This window comes from Pararge aegeria, chromosome 11 (assembly GCF_905163445.1).
Source record: "Pararge aegeria chromosome 11, ilParAegt1.1, whole genome shotgun sequence".
Lineage (NCBI taxonomy): Eukaryota > Metazoa > Arthropoda > Insecta > Lepidoptera > Nymphalidae > Pararge > Pararge aegeria.
This window is the reverse complement of record NC_053190.1, coordinates 531,145-543,817: the sequence shown is the minus strand read 5'-3', so window position 1 is coordinate 543,817 and position 12,673 is coordinate 531,145. Positions and strand designations below refer to the sequence as shown.

At 47.4% G+C, this 12,673-nt stretch overlaps 1 protein-coding gene across 1 annotated transcript in view; it reads left to right on the top strand.

Moving 5' to 3' along the window:
• Positions 1-12,630, top strand: part of LOC120627368 (lysosomal-trafficking regulator) — a 66,897-nt gene extending 54,267 nt beyond the window's left edge. The window contains exons 37-52 of the mRNA XM_039895360.1: positions 83-281; positions 713-1,092; positions 1,154-1,577; positions 1,675-1,818; positions 2,604-2,778; positions 3,147-3,371; positions 3,976-4,237; positions 5,578-5,725; positions 6,324-6,464; positions 6,665-6,879; positions 6,947-7,099; positions 7,596-7,789; positions 7,895-8,347; positions 8,526-8,776; positions 9,239-9,416; positions 9,764-12,630. Of these exons, the coding sequence (XP_039751294.1) occupies positions 83-281; positions 713-1,092; positions 1,154-1,577; positions 1,675-1,818; positions 2,604-2,778; positions 3,147-3,371; positions 3,976-4,237; positions 5,578-5,725; positions 6,324-6,464; positions 6,665-6,879; positions 6,947-7,099; positions 7,596-7,789; positions 7,895-8,347; positions 8,526-8,776; positions 9,239-9,416; positions 9,764-9,896 (3,675 nt within the window). The 3' untranslated portion in view covers positions 9,897-12,630. The remainder of the gene's footprint in view (positions 1-82; positions 282-712; positions 1,093-1,153; positions 1,578-1,674; positions 1,819-2,603; positions 2,779-3,146; positions 3,372-3,975; positions 4,238-5,577; positions 5,726-6,323; positions 6,465-6,664; positions 6,880-6,946; positions 7,100-7,595; positions 7,790-7,894; positions 8,348-8,525; positions 8,777-9,238; positions 9,417-9,763) is intronic.
• Positions 12,631-12,673: the final 43 nt, after the last annotated feature.

Sequence of the window (12,673 nt, the reverse complement as noted above, 5' to 3'; positions counted from 1 at the left end):
CCTGTTGTTGGTTATAATTTTGTATCTGATAAATGAGTTTACGTGAAGACGAGGTTTAGAAAAGTGCTATTGTGTGCGCCAGCCGGTAGTGGACATGCACCACATGCTGCGCTACGTGGAGTGCGAGCGCGCGGCGGGCGCGGCCGCCGACGCGCCGCCGGACGGCGTGGTGGGCGCGGCGCGCGCGGCGCAGGTGGCGCTGTTCTGCGCGCAGCTGGACCACCTGGAGCTGCGCTTGCGCGCGCACCACCCGCCCAAGCTGGCCAGCCTGCTGTCCACCGGTCAGTGCTCGGCCCCGGCCACCACGCCACGTACAGAACTGATTCTGCTTTCAGTAGGGCCCTGCTTCCAAATTGCACTTTGACCAGTGTGCCACACAGTTGGTAACTCTTATGTTCTCAGTATTGTTAAGCCTTAAGGGAGAGATCTATCAGCGCTGTCTCTAGGGGAGGGCTGTCCTCTGTAGATCTCGCAATTTAGCCAAAACTAAACTCATGATAATAATTAATCTTATCGTTTAAAATTGACCGAGCTGCGGTGTAATGTCGTTGAAATTTTGATCCTCTCTTCCAAAGGGACTGTGCTGTATTTCAGGAAAGAAAGTATGACATACAGTACGTTGTTGGCTTTTACCGAGTCTTATTTAATGTGATTTGATTTTGACAGACATATACGATTTCTTTCTATTTTCCGCCTCCACTGTGTGCCGCAGTGCTGACGTCGGCCGTGGAGGGCGGGCTACCCGGCCGCTCGGAAGCCGGCGAGCTGGCGGCGCGCCACGCCGCGACCCTGTCGCGCGCCGTGGCTTTTCTCGTCACGCGGCCCGAGAACGCGCCGCTGCAGCCCGAGGCGGACTTCTTCGGCCGCCTGCTCGACACGCTGCTGGCCGCGGCGGGCGGCGAGGCGGGCTCGCGCCTGTTCGGTGGCGCGGCGGGTGGCGCGGCGCTGGGCTCGCTGTTCTGGTGGGCGGCCAGCCCGGCGCCCGCGGCGCGCCCGCTGCAGCCGCGCCTGCTGCGCGCGCTGTACCACGCGCCCGCCGCCGCTCTGCGCGCGCTGGCGCCGCGCCCGCGGGACCCCGCCACGCTGCGCAAGGTGCGTACCGGCCCGCCGCGCCCCGCCCGGCCCGCCCCGCCTCACACCCGTGCGCTTGCAGCTGTCGGTGTACCTGCTGTCGCTGCTGCAGCACGTGCACCTGCGCGGCGGCGCGGGCGTGGAGCTGGCGCTCACGGACTGGGCGCGCGACTGGGCCGTGGGCGCGCAGGCCGGCCTGGCGGAGCGCGCGCGCGGCGCCGCGCTGCCGGCCGAGGCCGCGCGCCTGCTGCGCGACGACCGCGCGCGCTGGGCGCGCCTGCACGCCGGGCCGCGCACGCGCGCCGCCATCGGCAAGTCCGTGTTCGCCAAGGAGGCGGCGGCGCGCGCGGCGGCGCTGGCCGCCATGGGCGCCACGCGCGGCGTGGTGGAGGCGCAGAACGGCGAGCGCAAGGCCTTCCTCGAGCACCTGCGCCGCGCGCACGCCGCCACGGCCGCCGCCTGCGCGCGCTGGCAGGCGCTCGTGGACGCGCACACGCACGAGCTCGGTACGCACCGCCCCCTAGTATCCGTCCGTTATGACGGACACACTACAGATTATTTAACGAACTGACACATCCCCGCAAACTTTGGCGGGGCTTGCAGGCGTGTGGCACAGCGCGCGCGGCTACCCGCAGGCGTGGCAGCTGGACAGCACGGAGGGGCCGGCGCGCGTGCGCGTGCGGCTGCGGCGCGCGCACCTGCGCATCCCGCCGCGCTTCCTGCAGCACAAGCACAAGCACAAATCCGGTGAGCGAAGCTGCATCGACCCAATCAAATGAATTGGAAATTGGTGATAATACGTCCCCATGATAACCCCCATTCTAAGCGACAAAGTCACTACAAACAGACAGACTTAACTTTTAAAAAAATGGTTATACTATGACCTACTTGAAAAAAATTAATTTTGATAAACTTGTCTGTCCTGCGCCTATACTCTTTTCTATTTCGGATCCGTCGTCCCATCTTACTATGAGAGGGTATAAAGAGTACACCTGTGTTTGCATACACCCTTCGGCACTATAATATCTACTAGTTGGAAAATATCTCTATAGATTGACCGGGACCGAAATTGGTCAGAGAAAAACTATTATCATCATTATTAATACAGTTTTTGCATATAAAATAGAAAATATCTCCAGTACGAGTTCTAATAAAGCCTACCCTTAAGTTTTCGTAACTCGTACCGTGTATTGACGCTGTTCAGTCAAATAAGTCCTACTACTACATATGTGATAAAGAGACATACATAATATACAAACCTAAAACTCACACGTCTTCTTTCACACTTTCAGCTAACACGCATACAATCATCCTCCCATTAAACCTACACAGCGCGCACAAGCGTAGCCATCCTAATTAAATTATGTGAAATTCTAATAACTAGTCGCAATTACACCTCGACACAAATCACACAACACAACGTCGCACAAATCAACGTTATTACAATAAACTCACGCCATTGCCGATGCTGGCTATTCTCGGTGTCCTTAACTTGTCGCGGTCAGCCAGTAACGAGTGGAACGGTCTGGCAGAGAGCGCCAGCCAGCCGAGCCCGCTGCGCGGCGTGGTGTGGGCCGGCGGCTCGGGCGACGTGCGCGGCGGGCTGGCGGCGCGCCTGCAGCTCAGCGAGACCGTGGCGTACATGGCGCGCGCCGTGCGCGTGGCCGTGCACACCGACACCAGCGGAGAGCTCCTGCTAACTGACCGGTACCAGCAGCACTGTTTCTTTCTCTGCGCTTAGTGCTTCATTGCAGCAGTTTGTATCAGCAGGTCAAACTTTTAGGGATTGCGGTTGCGAGCAAAATTATTCTCTTGACCCAGCCGACGAATTGTAACATCGAAGGATATTAGGCGGTGGAAGTCCGATATAAGATCTCCAAGCTTCCAAGTGGCAAAGAGATATTCCTGGTGATTTCCCCTTCATAAAAACATGATAAAATGTTTCTAGCGACGCTGCAGACTGATTCTGGATTGTAATTCAAATCTCACGCTAAAATCTGAATGTGTCACTAGTAAGCCTACAGAATTACGGTCCTAAAGAATCTTTCCATATTTTAAATTTAGTATGTCCTCAGGAGTCTTCACTTCATACCGGAAGAAGGATCTGGCGAGGGCGAAGAGAGCGCGTCGAGCTGGTCGCTGGGCGCGGTGGCCAAGGTGGCGACGCGGCGCTGGTGCCTGCAGGAGCGCGCCGTCGAGCTGTTCCTGTGCTGCGGCCGCACGCTCATGCTGGCCTTCGCGGACACGGCCGAGCGCGCCGCCTTCCTAGCGGCGCTGGGGCGCGCACATCTGCCCAACAAGTAAGCTAAGAGAACCACATTAATATCAGCGCATTTATTAAAACGAAACATTGAAGATTTCCTTGAACTGCAGTTTGTATTTATAAATAATCTCCACTGTCCTGAGAGTATCGGAGTCACTCTGCTGTCCTAGAGAACCACATAGTGAGACGTGCACAACAGAAACAAGGCCGGAAAAACGGGAATCGTAATATCACTTTTAGATTTAATTTCATGATTAGATAGGTTTGATTAGATTTACTAATACTAAGAGAAAATATCAACAACTTTGGTAATTAAAACACCAGCCGTCGTTATAACGAGTCAAACGAGCGTTCGATCACTTATGTCAACGCTACTACGAGTCATATATGATATGGATTGAAAACACAATGTAACATTAAAGTGAATGCTTCAAATGAGTCGTGCCTTATCTCTTCAAAACTTGTAGATAAATATATTATGTTTAAACCAAAAAGGTATCAAAATTAATTTGTTTAAAACAAAAGTTACAAATTACTAGCGAGAGCTGCAAATTACGGCACTGTGTTTTCCTTCAACGCTTACCAATTTTGTCTACGTAAAAATAAATGTTTCTTTAAGCAATGTTTTATTTTCCTTGCAGAACTGAACAAGACAGTCTTGCAGAAGCGATGAACCAGTGGCGCAACGGCGCCATCACCAATTGGGAATACCTGATGATCCTCAACGGACTAGCGGGGCGGTCTTATAACGATCTCATGCAGTACCCGGTGTTCCCGTTCATCATCGCTGACTATACCTCCAAGATCCTCGACCTAACGGACCCGGCATCCTTCCGCGACCTCAGTAAACCCATGGCCGTGCAGAACAAGAACCGGGAACAACATTACATCAATACTTATAATGTGAGTAAAAGATGTATTAAATCTATCGGTGAATCGATCATAATTAATGAATGAATGAATACACTTTTATTGTACACCACAGAGAAAATTTACAGAGATACAAATACAACAGCACAATAAGGTAGAACGTACAATTTGGCGGCCTTATCGCTAAATAGCGATCTCTTTGAAAAACATAAAACATAGTATATACTAAACATAACATATTAAAGATATGTACAAAAATATAAAATATATACCATACATATATACAAACATATAACCATACAAATACGCTTCTATAAATAATAAATAAAAAAAAAAATACAATAAAAGAACCCTCAAAAATATGTAGAAAACGAAATAAACAAAAAAGAATGCAGTGATCATTCCCATCAATGCCCGGCCGATACAGACAAGTAGTGATCCTTCACTTGTTTCTTAAAAATGCCGATCTTTTGCGCCTCACGAATCTCTAACGGCAGGGCGTTCCAAAGTGTAACGGCCTGAACCGTAAAGGATTTGTGGAAAAAAGAGGACTTATGACAGGCACCTTCAGGATAAACCTCCTCGTAGAGCGAGCATCCTCAGGAGGCCCTGCGAATACAAATTTCTCTTTGAGATAAACAGGAGTAGAAGGATGGAACAAGATACAGTAAAGAATAGAATGAATATGCAAATTCCGGCGAAGTCGGATTGGTAACCACTTGAGACGAGACCAAAATTGGGAAAAATGGTCATTTATATATTTTATATATTTATTTTCTTATTCTATCACTACTATCATTACAGAATACTTAAACCTAATGCGATAGTGTAGCTTTTTTTTTTTACCTAATCTTAACATTATAATATTTAATTACCGGGTAACAAATAACCAAATAATAAATAGTAAAATAAATAAATAATAATATATGTCATATTTGCGCAATCCAAATATGAACCGGATGCTAGTATTTTGAAGTCTCTCAAGCTTATTTAACTGGTCTTCAGTTAAGTCAACAAAACTTGCGTCAGCGTAATCAATAATGGGAAGGAGGAGAGTTTGTGCGAGCATAATTTTGGTAGGAATCGGAAGAAAAGAACGAAGGTGACGCAAATAACCCAAAGCTGCAAAGGTTTTTCTACTGACCTCTTTCACATGATGTGTCCAACTTAAGGTTTGATCTAGATATATACCTAGATTTTTAACATTAACACAATAAGGAATTGTTACACCATCGAATTCAATAGGCGGAAGGGAAACTAATGCTATGTTTAAAATCCAAAAATATTTCTCAAGAATTGAGACAGCTAAAACAAACTCTTTAGCTGTATTAGCATGTGCTACTAATACGGCGGTCGACTGTTCGGCGGCGCAGGACCTCAAGGCCGCGCGGCGCGACGGCTGCAGCCCGCTGCTGTCGCGCCAGCCGCACCACTACGCGTCGCTGTACTCCAACTCCGGGGGGGTGCTGCACTACCTGGTGCGCCTGCCGCCCTTCACGGAACTCTTCCTCAACTATCAAGGTCTGCCGCCTTATTACATCGGTAACGCACTTCTTTGCTAACATTGCATAATCTTTGTATGCTTTTAAAATACCAGTACTGAAGCCTTTCTTGTTTTTTCGTGTGAAAATTTGCAGGTTTGCATCGAATCTTTTGCTGTATCCTTATTTTTGGACTTAAGGTCTGTCGAATAAACTGTCATTTTAAAATAGTTTTCCTTTATTAAGCGATGGTAGTGAGCGACCATTCTGTTGAGATACTGAGTATTCCGTAATGAGGTACAAACAACAGAATATTATTTTATTGGATCTATAAAGTTATTTCTAGCGAGAAATACACGTTCTTGACCATTTTCATGACTAAATTCGATTTTCGTAATTATAAAGTCTGGGTAGAAGAAAAGTGACTAATGATGGAATAAAAAAAGTAGATGTCGCAGGAAAACTTCGGCGCGTTATTAATTCAAAAAATATAACTGTCACCTTTCGATGGTAGTAAGTACTATAAAAAGAAATTAATCTCTTTTTCGAGCATAAAGAACAGCGTATGGGATCAAATTCATTTATTAATCTTAGGACAGTGTTGGTAAGCCTTGAAACTGTTTGTTTGAATTCTATAGACAACAACTTCGACATGCCGGACCGCACATTCCATTCGTTGGCCACCACGTGGCGCCTCATCACCAACGACTCGCCCACCGACGTGAAAGAACTCATCCCCGAGTTGTTCTACCTGCCCGAGTTGTTCTACAATAACGAAGGTTTGTGGAACCTTGACCTGGTCGTAAATGCCTTCACTTAAAAGCATTTTTTCGCATTCGAAATAAGTATTGTCGACCAATAATAATGGGCTCGTATTTCGACGCAACTACATTGCACTTAGCAAAAAAATCAAAATTAATTTATTTCAGGTAGGCCTAATTAATAACACTTAATTTAATTAACTACCTAATGCCGCCAGGCCTGGAGTTGGGCGTGCGGCAGTGCGGGCTGAGGGTGGACAACGTGGAGCTGCCGCAGTGGGCGGCCGACGCGCGCCTGTTCACGCTGGTGCACCGCCAGGCGCTGGAGGCGCCGCTGGTGACGGAGCGCCTGCCGCTGTGGGTGGACCTGGTGTTCGGGTACAAGCAGACGGGGCAGCCCGCCGTCGACGCCGTCAACGTGTTCCCGGCCTGCGTGAGTGCTCCCGCCAGCCGCGCCCGCAATGCACGTACCGTAGTTTCATGACCGTTGTTGCGCGCAGACGTACTACGGCTTCGACCCCGAGTCGCTGGAGGAGGAGGTGGACCGGCTGGCCGCGGCGGCCATGGTGCGCACGTACGGCCAGGCGCCGCGCCAGTTGCTGCGCGCGCCGCACCCGCAGCGCGCGCCCGACTTCGCGCACCAGCACACGCAGGTACACCGCAGCCTCCACGAGAACCGGAGACGCGTGCTGCGAGAGGGCAAATTAGCTGTATGGCTAGATCTCACCGAGCTTGTTCAGAAAGCCATATAGAGACCATCGATCCAGACAGTTTAAGGGCGTTTGTGACTATTGTTTTCAATCAAAACTTTCCCGCCCCTTATTTCACTGTTGATATGAGTTAACTTTGTATTTTATCTTAGGCCATACATAAGATTCGTCGGGCTTCAACATTAGACATAATGCAATCAAGTTCTTCATTCCGTTCTCCGACCTATTTACAGTTACTTGTGCTTGCCGCAGGACAGACTTCGGTCTATTAAGACAGCAAAAGCTATAAATAAAAACTTTGCAAGCAATCTTATGTTTAATGGTCTAGCCAGCCATCAATAATCGTTCGATGAAAAGAAATATCCTGCCAGTCGTAAGCTAAAGAGTGGTCTTATTAGCGGTTTTCGGTGCAGTGAATAATAACGTGTGCCCTCCGCAGGCGAGCGTGTGCGCGGGCGCGGCGGGCGCGCGCTGGGGCCGCTACTGCGGCTCGCCGGAGCGCGCGGCGCCCGTGGTGGCGGCGCGGCGCGTGGTGGCGGGCGGCGCGCGCCTGCAGGCGCTGGCGCACCCGCGCGCCGTGGCCGTGTGCGCGCCCGCCAGCGCGCTGCTCGTGCGCAGAGGTGCGTACGACACGTGACATAGCGCTGCAATGATCGCTTGCTAACACACCATTGTTTCTGTGACTCAATAGCGTCAGTAGACTTCTAACTGACCACATTTAAACGTGATCATCTGTAGTGTATCGAGATTTTCAATTCGATTTGAATACACTGTTGTCTACGCGAGCCTATTGAACTTCACGTTGCCGCGGCCGGCGCTGTCCGCAGACGAGTGGGCGTGCGGCGAGGGCGCGGGCGCGGCGGCGCTGTGCGCGCTGTCGTGGGCGCACGCGGACGGCGGCGTGCGCGTGCGGCGGCGGCGCGACGCGGCGCCCGAGGTGCTGCTGCACGAGCCGCCGCTGGAGCGCGTGTCGGCGGCCTGCGGCTGGAGCGGCGCCGGCGGCTGGGGCGCGTCGGGCGCGCTGGGCCTGGCGTCGGGCCGCGTGCTGGCGCTGCGCGCGGGCGCGCGAGTGTCCGTGCGCGCGCTGCACGCGCACCGCGCGCCCGTGGCCGACGTGGTGCTGTGCCCGCGCGCCAGCCTGCTGGTCACCGCCAGCGTCGACGGGCTCATCGTGCTGTGGGATCTGAACGAGTGAGTCCTCGCTATTCTCGCTCTCGAGAGTTGCTACATCGGACAGAACCAGTGCAATAACTGACTCCTGATAAACCTCTATTCCTTCTTAACCAGATGGTTACATTCTTTCGAAATCTACAATGCACATTTCCATATACGCGCTGTGACTCCACAACCGGTCTTTTGGCTGTTGCAGGCTCACGTACATCCGCACTCTGCCCAACCGCGACATGCTGCCGGTGCGCTGCGTGGCCGTCAGCGAGACGCTTAGCGACGTGGCCACGGTACACGACCCCGTCGGCGCCGCCGACCACGCGGCTGGCGCCGCCGGCCCCCTCCCCGACACCAGCGAGGACCAGCAGTCTGAGGACTACGAGCACGAGCGCGACGCCAGCTACAAATACAAGTCGCTGGTGCGCGTGCACACGGTCAACGCCAAGTTTGTTGGTGAGTTAGCAAACGACGATACGGCTCCAGAGACTCGTTTCAGTTTTTGTCACGACTCACAAAAACTGAAACGAGCCAATGAATTTCATCTTTTTGTCCTTTAAATCCACTAAGAGTAGAAGTCCTTATTTCACCTATCAGAAACTGCTCCCTCGTGGCCTTCGGTTTGAAATAATTTTTAACAAGGGCCCACAGATCTCAATTGGAAATTGTTTCAGGACAGTAGATACCAAAGATTGCGTAACATCTTGCACGGGCCTCACTGATTAATTAATACTTTAATTGACTAGTTGAGTGTGTTTTCAAGTTTCACAGCAGATAGTAGTACAGCTATCGTTATACTACTGTTAAATATCTTCAATTCAAAGAAAGCCCCTTAGAGCGGTACACATATCATTTTGGTTTGGTTGTTTGTTCTCCAAATAAATTAAATAATGCTAACAAAGCGTGCCCGTGCCGCAGGCAGCGTGAAGGTGGCGGAGCTGGTGACGTGCGTGTGCTACTCCAACGCGCCCGAGGGCGTGAGCGTCAACTGCGTGGCGCTGGGGCTGGCCAGCGGCGCCGTGCGCCTGTACTCCGCCTGGGACCTGCGCCCGCTGGGCTACGTGCCGCCGCCCTCGCGTGCGCTACCGCTACTCAGGTGAGCGCCTGGCCGGAGGGACCACCCATGCGTTGCGTGGCTATCTTCTAGGAGTTTGTCTATCTGCTCCTAATATAAGCACTTTTGTAGTGATTCTACCGAGAAGAAGCCGGCAAAAGCTCAGCAGTTGCTCTTTTACAACATCAGTATTTTAAGATCATTATTCAGTCTTGCGACAGATGATGCGGTGTGCACCCGAGCTTCCAATAAGAAATGTATCAATTGCATAGTAACCTCGCTGACTAAAATATGTACGTATAAATTTGTAAGGAAACCTGCGGCAAGCGACTCCATTTTTTTTTATTACGTCTGAGCCAGCAGCTACATTGCATTCCCCCTGTCCGCAGCATCGTGTACAGCTCGGACTCGCAGCTGCTGTTCGCGTGCTACGCGGACGGCGCCGTGCTCGCGTGGGAGAGCGCGGACGCCGGCGCGCGTCCGGCGCCCGTGCGCATCCTGCCCGCGCACGCGCTGCTGTGACCCGGCGCGCCGCCTGCGGACTCGTGACTGCCCACCACGTAGACGAAAAACGAAAAATGATCAACCGCTTTTTCTGCAGGAAAATATGTCGCTGGCCCCCAGCCCACATACGGTACTCCGACGATGACTATAGTTTCCTTCATCGTTCAAGTAGCCTTAGAACAAGATTTGCTCGCTCGCAATCGAGGAATCTTGTTAGAGTATTAAAATCTGTATCGTCAAGGTAAAGTGGACCTAATGTCGAGCATTTTAGTCTCAAATCCTGTAATCTAATATTTGTTTTACAAACGTTATTAAAACTCCGAGCTAAATAATTGTTATAAAATTTTAAAGAGAGAGAACAGTACTTAATTCTAGAGTGCAACGGCGGCCTCATTACTAAAAGTGATTTTTAAAAGGCAACCCGGGCGAAAGAAGCCGATATAAAGGTGGAAAGTGGATGATGCATAAAGAAAAAAAATAAAAAGCAAATAAAATAAACTGACACGAACACTCGAAAACGATTCCTCGATGTTTTTCCGCGAGCTTATCTTGTGCTCAGCTTGTAACCTAACTGTAGTACGGCGTGAACATTACTTCATAACAATAAAACTTTGGAAAGCAAATATCTGGGAGCGCTTTCCATACAAAAGTTAACCTGTAAGCAGTGGCTTGTACTCTATTTTGAGTTCCGTACGAAAGATCTGACAAATTTCCTCTAGCACTCACGTTGTGAATATCACTTTGCAATTTATAATCAACATCAAAATATTAATCTGCAAGTTGATCAAATACGATTCTCACATTTTGCACACAACAACACAACACAACTGTATTGAAAAGAAAAATTAAAATCTGTTATTTTATATCTATAATATATAATCAACGTCCCAAAGAAAGCGACAGCTGAATTGGTTTTGGTCGCGATGGCCGTAGAGGTTTTGCAAGTCTTGATATGTGCTATTAAAATCTAAGTACTTAAAAAATAATAAATGTATTTTAAAATATATTTCTGCAATAATGTGCTCATAAAGGTCCTAATGGCCAGCCAAAGTTACGCAGGAGTCTGATAGAATTTATTTCGTACAGGGATTTGTTTTAAACTTTCTGTGAGTATAAATTTAAAATGCGTAGATAGTTTTGTACTGGCGTTAGTCGGATTGATACGTAATGGAATAGTTGTAACATAAAAGTGATCAAACGTTATATTATGAATTTAGATTCAAATTGACCGAGGTATGTTGGCACTAGTGGAGTTGAAACCGATTTCACATGACATTAGAGGGCACTCTAGACGTAATAATATCTAGCGCATTAAACCGGACACTGGTGCTCATTCGGTTGTACACCAACTGAGGATTAAAAACTAAACTATGCTCAGGATTGAGGTTGAAACTATTCCGAAATTCCTTATTATTTGAATACCGTTGTATAAATATGAATTATAAACTGTAACATTTTTGAAAATGATATTTATTGATATGCAATATTGTCTTCCGAACGAAGTATATTATGTGATGGTAATATATGCGTATACTGTACAATAGATGCAACTTTTTTAACTAAATAGGTAACTATGAATAACTATATTTTATGCAATTTTAAAATATTTAACTGAAGTTTTTATTAACACAAATGAAAATACTATAATATGGGTTAACATATCGCAAATAGTTTTTGATTACAAATGTTTTTATCTTGGTATTTTATTACTAGTTGCCACGCAGACGAACCTACCTTACCTACGGGTCGTTGCGTGTTGTTAGTCCCTCGAGAATTTCGTCATAATAACATCATTCCGGTATCATCTGATATGAGACCCTTCAAGGTAAACAAACAAACAAAAGAACACCTTGCTTGAGCTTTATAATATTAGTATAGATAATATTAAAAAATGCTTTACTTTCACAAATCAAATTTATTAATTACATATCGCCAAGGGTAATTCTAGCAACAGTTATCTTTATTTAATTCATAAGACAGACTTTATCTATATATTAACATTTTAAGCACATTGTATAAATAAATTGGATGTAAATAGCAACGAAATGTATTGAATATTTTAATACACGTTTATGAGGCAATTATGTAATTTTAATAGAATATTTTTATAATAGGAACGTTATCGAAATGCAGTTCAAAATATAAGAACTGTTCATTAGGATATTTTATAATTTAAACTATCGTGAGTGATATAACTATGAAGTGTTTTTTATATCATTTGTATATGTTTAGTGTCGTTGGATGCCCTAATAGTTCTGAATCTGGGCACACGAGAACGAAGTCACTTACTACTAAGGACTTTGTTGATTCCGCAAATAGTTCGGGCATACAACTACCTACCAAAAAACGGATATGTAGGTCAAATAATTTTATTAAGACATGTTTTATCATTCCAAAAATGCTCAATCAACGTTTTGTGTTTGTCGTGATAACTCTAAATTACGAGCCAAACTATGAACATAGAAATAATACAGCTCAGATATTTTTGTAACATCTAAATTTGTGATATGATATTTTAAACTACTCAATATTGCATAAGTGTAGGTATTAACTCTGTTCCTCAAAGCTTCTAAATAAGGTAAAATAAGAAAATACACCCATGTTATCTATTGTGAATTTATATCTATTGATGATAATTATAATTATTATGTTGTGGTAATGTTGTTACAGATGGAAATAAATATTTTAACCCCTCTGTATCTGATTTTATTCCAGCCATCCCGCGACTTCGCCTGCGCATAACTTCGGATGCTTCGCATGATAGTTAATAGCTTGTAGTTGAAGAATTGGGTTTT